The sequence below is a fragment of the Hylobates moloch genome, unplaced genomic scaffold, assembly GCF_009828535.3.
Source record: "Hylobates moloch isolate HMO894 unplaced genomic scaffold, HMol_V3 SCAFFOLD_1, whole genome shotgun sequence".
In the NCBI taxonomy this organism is placed as follows: Eukaryota; Metazoa; Chordata; class Mammalia; order Primates; family Hylobatidae; genus Hylobates; species Hylobates moloch.
Window position 1 is genome coordinate 966908 of NW_026652276.1, and position 7614 is coordinate 974521.

A 7614-nucleotide genomic window follows, 5' to 3' on the forward strand; every position below is an offset into this window, starting at 1 on the left:
ATAGCATCTCCTATGCTGATTTAACTATTTGTTAAAATTCAAAATTCTGAGGCCCCCACATGCATTTCAAATGTTCCCCATGAGCAGCCAGGGCAAGGGGGTTCCTGAAACTGCTGAGAGCGAGTTGTCTAATCACAGGTGCCTTTCATTGCGATGCTAAGAAATCACCTGGGCCCCTCCCACCTGCGGTGTGTTCCCTTCCCGAGCTGGGCCCCCCCCACCTGCCCTGCGTTCCCTTCCTCTAAAGATGCGCTGGGTGCCTTCCCTGTACTAGGAGCTTCGGTCCCTTTGGGCGCTGCAGGGATGCAAAGAGGGAGGCGTGGACACCGCAGTCTCAGGGACACATGGGGGCTCCCGCTGCCGGGGGGCTGGAGGGACCGATGCTGAGTCTCCTGCCCACAACTGGGAACCTTGAGCTTCTGTTCCTCCCTCCCACCCTGGCCATCCCTCAGGTCCTTCTGCTGGGCTGCAGAGTGGGAGGCCCCGTCAGTGAGGAGACTGCGGATGGGGAGGGAAGGCAGGGAAGGGACGTGCCTACTAAGTGCCAGGCCCTGAGCACCACAGGCTGCCTCTCAGTGACCCCCTCCACCCGCCATCTGGCAGAGCACTCTCCAGCAGTGGGGGCAGGCCTGCCTGCTGTCCTCCACCCCGACTGGCCACGGCAGGGGGTGCCTATCGGGTCACCTGTGCCACCACTGATTCCTCCTTTGCCCAGAGTAACATCCGCTCATGGGTCACCAAGCTCTTCCCCTCAGAGCCCAGGGTGAACCTCAGAATCCTTCTCAACACAGCCACCAACAATCAGGCAGAGGTGACAGGAAGGAGCCTATATGCCCACCTCTCTTTAGCTATTGATTTTGCACGATTTACAGCGTATGGTAACTCCATTACCAAATCCACCAGAAAACCAGGTGTGCCAGGACAGAGTGTTGTAAGTCCCAGAGTGATCTTGAAATAGACACTTTCACATTCAGCCAAGGCTCACAGTAACTGTGATGGGGTGGGGGCCGGGAGCCTCTGGCCTTGCACCCTTAGGCCAGAGTCCTTTCGACCGGGACGGGAGGCCCCCGTGGCACATGCAGGGATTCACTGGGCTGGCTGGTGCCCCACAGATATCACAAATGACCACCTATAAAGCATGCGGCCCTTTGGAGAGGAGAACAAGTCACTCTGAGCAGTGGTGATGGAGACGAGGAGTGCAGATGAACACAGGTGGCCCACGCCACAGGCCCAAGATGGGCGCCTGCGTCTCCATAGCAACCCGGCCGGAGTCCCGCAGGACCGTTCCCAGCGTTTCCAGGCCGGGAACATGGGAGGCTCTGTAACAGCTTTAAATGTTACACTCCCCTGGCGGCCAGTGAGTCACGGGGACTTGAATCTGAGTCACTTCCAGCCACCTGCCACCGTGACGGCCGCAGTTCCTGGATGCGGAGGCTCGCAGCCGCTGGGCGTGGGGATGTGGTGACTGGCCTTGCAGGACATTATGTTTTTGGCTCCGGTTGGTGGAAATGTTTCCCACGTGTTTCCCCGTGTTTACAGAGCTGAGGGCACGGAATGAAGCCGGGGAAGCCAGCCTGACAGGGCCTGGCCCCGGGGGTCTGGCCAGAACAGCAACTCCAAAGTGGAAATGGAGTGCCAGGCGGGGGCAGGCTGTGAGGACGCCCAAGCCCCGGCTCTCTGCCGGAGGGGAAGGGGCTGTCAGAGACAAGCGACCCGCAGCGTGGTCCAGCACCAGCTGCAGGCCGAGTCTCCAGGGGCGGGAGGAGCTCAGAGTGCGCCGCTGCCTGAGGACCCTGAAGAGTTGAGTGGTGGCCCGGGCGGTGCTGCCTGCACCCTGTGCTTTCTGCTGTCATCGTGCCCACCCCATCTGAACTTTGTCCCTCTTGTGCAGAGCACAAGGCATTGGTTTTCCCAACAGTGGTTCCCCCAGCAGCCTAGGGCCTCCAGCACCTTCCCCAGGGCTGCCTGCCCCTGGCCAGTCAGGGATGAAGGCAGGTAGGCTGCTGGGTGGTATGCAGCAGGGCTCACTGTCTTGTCTGGAAGGCCTGGCCGAGGTGGGCCTGTTGCTGCCGCTGCACTTCCTGGTCCAGTTGGTCCTTCAGGCTGGCCACCTGGGGACAGGACAGTGGCTCAGGTCAGGTGGGCAGGCTGCACGGCCAGGGCCTCAGGGCATAGAGGCATGGAGGGCTCTGTGACAGGAAGGGCTGGAGGCCATGGTCCACAGCTCCCGAGGAGAGGTGGCATGCATGGGACAGAAACATCAGGCAGACGTCAGACTGACTCCCTTGCTGCCAGAGAGGGATGCGCAGTTCCGCCTCTCACCACGGATCCCCACCCTGCCCACCTGTGGAGGCCACTGCGCACCCTTGGTGGATGGGCCCGCTTCTATTCAGGCCGTGAAGGCACTCAGAATGGGGCCGGGCGCAGTGGCTCACACCTGTAATCCCAGCACTTCGGGAGGCCGAGGCGGGCAGATCACCTGAGGTCAGGAGTTCGAGACCAGCCTGGCCAACATGGTGAAACCCCGTCTCTACTAACAATACAAAAAATTAGCCAGGCGTGGTGGCAGGTGCCTGCAATCCCAGCCACTCTGGAGGCTGAGGCAGGAGAATCGCTTGAACCCAGCAGGTGGAGGTTGCAGTGAGCTGAGATCTCACCACTGCTCACCAACCCAGGCGACAGAGTGAGACTCTATCTCAAAAAAAAAAAAAAAAAAAAGCACTCAGAATGATAAGGAAATAAATAAATGTCCTTTTGCTAATAAATTTAGCAAAAGTGCCTTGGTGGTCAGGGACCATAACTTGGGGATGACACTGGGCAGTCAGGTCACCTCCTGGGCCTCAGTTTCCTCATCTGTAAAATGAACAGACAGCTCTAAGGTCCTGATAGCTCTGAGCTCCAAGGCTCAGTGGTTCAGCCCAGCAGGTCTGTCACATGTACGTATGCATGTGTGGGTGTGCAGTGCACACACATGCCCAAGGCTTGGCTATGCTTCCTTATCCACCTCACTGTGTCCACCTCATCCTCACATGTGCCACGTGTGCCATTGTTTTCCCTTTGTGACTCTGAAGGACAGGTGCAGGGGCTGCCTCTGGTGACCTGCCCCAGAATCCATGCTCCACCTCCCAGTCGGATAAACCTTGTGCGCTCAAGAGCAAAGAAGTGCAGGCAGTGCCCGGAGTGGGTCTGGAGCCCACTGGGTGGCAGTGGAGAGCCCCTGTTGCTAGAGGACTTCAAGAAGTCACCCCTACTGGGTGACTGCGGGGATGCCAGTCCTCCGTCCCTGCCTCTGCCCTCACCCAGGGGGCTGGGGTCCCGACCTTACCTGCTCTTCCAGCACCTTCACCCGCTGCTGGTGGGTCCATTCTTGGGACTCCAGGGCCTGCGTGGCCTGCTGCTGGGCCCCATGCGGACGCTCTGCCTCTGTGGCCAGGTCCCGCTGGTGCTGCGCCGTCAGGTCCCGGAGCCGCTGGGTGTGGGCCTGCTCCATCTCCGCCATCTGGGCCTGGAGCGAGAACTCGGGCATCTCACTGCTGTCTCTCACTGAGGGCCGCACAGAATCCCAGGGCAGGAGTGCCACAGGGTGTTCCACCTGTCCTTTGGGCCCCACTGCCCTCTGCCAGTGTTGACCCTGGCCAGGACTGCCCAGCAGACCTGGGGTTGGGTGCACACGTTCAGCCCACGGGCCTTGGGTTTGGCTTTGGCCAGGCTGGAGACTAAGCCACAGCCTCCAGGGTGGGCCTAAGATCTGTTTTAATGGCACCCCAGGTTCCTTTTGGCTGGGCTGGGTGTCCAGAGGGCATCGAAGTTTGATTCTTGCCCATCCTGCCCCCATCCCCTGCTGGTTTCTGAGGATGGGGGTATGTCCAATGTGGACAGGGAGAACGAAGCCTCTGAGGCCCCTTCTGTGGGTGTCAGGCCCCTAGGCCTCAGGGGATTCCCCTGCCCCAACACAAGCAGGTAGCAGCCTCTGGCCATGCCCCACAGGCCTCTCTGACCTCCCTCGTCTGGCCCTTGTGCTGCTCTACAGAGCCCGGGCCTGGCTCCCACGGGGACGTCAGTGTCTCAAGAAGGGCAGGAGCCTTGGGTCCTCATTCTAGCTCTGCCTGGGGCCTTGGTCTGAGTCTGTATCCATCACATGCAGAAGCCGGTCCAGCCACCCTCCCCATGTGTGCACGTGTGAGATGGAGGTACACCAGCCACCCCTCTGGAACTGACACCCTCCTGGATCCCACCCCAGGTCTGCCCCCAAGTCTGGGGTACACAGAACTCTGCTGGCCCAGTTGACCTGCAGCTGCTGATTTTGCCTCAGGGCTCCTTCCACCTCCTGGTGCAGGCTGTTCAGAGACTGGTCCAGCTGCTCCTTCTCAGCCCCCAGCCTCGCCACATCCTCCTCCCTCTTCAGTGTCTCTTGCTCCATCTGCAGAGAGCCCAGGAGGCAGAACTTGTGGCCTCCTGGCAGGGAGTGAGGTCAGGCCAGCCCTCCTCTGGGAGCATAGGGATGCCTCTGGGAAGGACTCTGAATTCCCCTAAGAGCTGGCAGGGTCAGGAAGGGCACTGCCCTGGGCCAGGACCCCCGGCCTCACCCAGGTCTGTCTGATACCTGCAGCCAGAGTGACAGCTTAAGGAGGAGCATAGGGCCAAGTCCCCATCCAGCTACAGAGCAGCAGATGTCCCCATCAACATCCTCAATGGGGGACTCTCTACATCTTTTAAGGTGACATCCCAGGAGCTACCCCGCAAACCTCTTCTCAGTGTTCCTCCAGGTCTCATGAGCCATGATCCCCTGCACTCTCTGGCACTTGCCTTCTGCTGTTGGCACTCAGGATCTGCTGAGCTCGTACAGGCACAGGCCCGGAGAGCCTGGTACACTTGCTGTCTCAATCCCAACAAGCTTGTGGCGTTGGCATCACTATCCCCACCGTCTGTCCTCCTTGTAGGCTGCAGGCTGCCCCAATATGCTCCCTCCTTAGTCACCCACTCCCCACCCCATGGGCACAGGTCAGGAGGGATAAGCTGCAGGTTAAAAATCAGGGAAGGTTACCCAGGAAACAGACATTTTCTATGGGAAAGTTGGCAAGGACCTTTTGTTCCCTTGCGAATGGGCCCTCTGGAGGAAAGGATTGAATCTAAGAGTTCTCTCTTACAGAGAACAGCACTTGGAGAGGAACACCGTCCACCAGCCCCAGACAGCCTGCTTCCAGCGCCCCCAGATGGCCTGGGGCATGCCTCATGGGTGGTTGGTGTGGATGGGATCCCATGATGTCACAGGCTCATTGGGCCAGGCAGGCGCTGAGGCAGGCTTGGAACCCAGGCCCTGCTCTCCAAACCAGGCTGCCTCCAGGCTCTGCCATGCCCAGCCCCGAGGGTCCTGCCTGCTGGGGCTGTGTCCACAGGGGCAAAAGCCTTGGGCTGGAGTGCCAGGTCAGTCCTCTGTTGGCCCCAATGCCCTCTGTCGGGTACTGGCCCTGGCCCAGGATTGGGCAGCAGACCTGGGGCTCAGTGCACACACTTGGCACACCACAAACCTGCCCTCTTAGCTTCAGGGCTTGAGCAGGCCTGGTTTCGGGCCCTAAGACAGAGGGCATAATTTGCGTGGGTAAAGTTCGTTACGGGGTCAGTGGTTGGAACTTTACAAAAAATAAGGGTTCCTTTCTTCTTCAGGACTGAGAAAAACAGAGTCCCCCTACACTGAAAAAGGACGTCCTGTTTCTTTAAAAATCCAGTTACACTCCTGGAAGTGCATGTTATAAAGAGAAGAGAAAAGTGAAATCCAAAATAAATAAACGGCCACATCCGGGTTTCCCCTCCTGAGACACCAATAAAGGGTTTATGGGTTTGTGGGCCCCTCACAGCTGACCTCCTGGAACTCATTAGCTGTTCCTTCCCTCCCCCTCCTCAGGCTCCAGGGACTCACGGCGGGCACTGTGCCCACAGCTGGCTCTGCGTCCCCAGGCAGTGCTGTCGCAACCAGGGCTGATGCAAGCCCCCTGCTCCTCCACCCCCAGCAGCGTCCACGGGAGGCCCCAACACCCTGGCTCCATGGCCCAGGGCTGGGCCCCCTTCAGGAACAGCAGCAGGGGCTGGTGACTGGACCCCATTGGCTGGCCCTAGTCTGGAGGGCAGGCGGTCCTTTGTGGACAAGCTGGCTGGTGGCTTTCGTGACTGTCCTGGCCTGCTGGCCCCTGTCCCCTGGGCAGGCTGGGCTGCCGGGCCTTCTGCAGGTGGCAGTGAGTCCTTGGGAAGGGCCACCCTGCCCTGGGGTTCACCCCTGAGGCCTCAGCACCTGCCTTCCCCACTTCATAGATAGGGGCACTGACCCTGCAGGGGCCAGCCCAGCAGATACCATCATCCCCTCCCCCGTCCTGAGTGCCCATCATTCTTCCAGCTGCCTCCTCTGGAGCCCCGTCCCACTCTGGGGCCCCCTGCCTACTCCCGGAGGGGGGCTGTGAGCGCATCAGAACCCTGGGCCCACAGCTGGTGCAGCCCGCTCTGCAGGGCCAGCCTGGGTGGCTGTGTGGGCACCTTCCCTGTTCCTGCAGGGCCTCGGCAGCACACAGCAGAGGGACAAGGGGCTGTCCCCCAGGCTCCATGGATGGAAGGCCAAAGACACCTGCCCTTCCCGCCCCTCCCCCTGCGCCATCTGGCCTGGGATGGTGAACAAACTTCCCAAGGAGAACAAGCTCGAGCCCCCCAGGACGCTGGAGGTGGGAGCTTGTGGATGGGTCGTGGTGCCGGCAACAGCGGCTTGGCTTTCCAGGCCTGTCCCTCCAGCTGGGTGACCCACAGGTCACCTTGACCTCGGCTGTCTTTGATCTCGGCGGCCACTCTGCGGCTGCATGGGCAAGGGTGGCAGGAGAGTAGCTGGGAGGGGGTGGGTGTGGGGCTCTGGGGTCAAGGGGCCATGAGGAGACCTGGGTAGTGGGCAACAGGGCCAGTGATGCCGAGCTGGAGGCAGCCCCTCCAAAAGCGTCCGGTCCAGAGGGAGGTGGGCACAGCTTCCTCGGGGACTCTGGCCTCAGGCCACCAGGACTACCCTACCCTGCACCTTGGACCCACAGGGTGGGTGGGAGCTGTGCCCATGTGCCCATGTGATGCACCACCCTCTCCACTCAGCCCTGTTTGTGAGTCAGTTGCCGTGCAGGACCCTGACGGTGCCCTGGAGTCATTTAAACAGCCCATGCTGTAAAAAGGGCAGCGTCCAGCCATGCAGTCCTGGACAGCCACCATGTCCCCATCAGGGAGAAGCCCAACTGTGCAGACAGCTCACATCAGACAGCTCTCCGGCATCAAGGAGAGGAGGATGAACAGAAAGAGGGATCGGTGTGAGGCCGCCCTGTGGGCTGGGGCCATGTGCCCACTCTGCCCTCACCTGCCAGGTGGGGGCCCTGCATGCACCCAGACCCCGCTGTGGGGGGCAGCGAGACCCCCAGTGTGAGTGCCTGGGTGTGTGTGTGGAGTGAGTGCCTGGGTGAGTGTGGAGTGAGTGCCTGGGTGTGTGTGGAGTGAGTGCCTGGGTGAGTGTGGAGTGAGTGCCTGGATGTGGGTGGAGTGAGTGCCTGGGTGAGTGTGGAGTGAGTGCCTGGGTGAGTGTGGAGTGAGTGCCTGGGTGTG

The 7614-nt window shown here is 60.5% G+C and overlaps 1 protein-coding gene across 1 annotated transcript in view; it reads right to left on the minus strand.

Annotated features, from left to right (window-relative positions):
• Positions 1–1640: 1640 nt before the first annotated feature.
• The window catches only part of CROCC2 (ciliary rootlet coiled-coil, rootletin family member 2), a 78118-nt gene continuing 72144 nt past the window's right edge, over positions 1641–7614 (minus strand). The window contains exons 30-32 of the mRNA XM_032761645.1: positions 4289–4420; positions 3326–3505; positions 1641–2111 (exon numbers count right to left, since the gene is read on the minus strand). Of these exons, the coding sequence (XP_032617536.1) occupies positions 2025–2111; positions 3326–3505; positions 4289–4420 (399 nt within the window). The 3' untranslated portion in view covers positions 1641–2024. The remainder of the gene's footprint in view (positions 2112–3325; positions 3506–4288; positions 4421–7614) is intronic.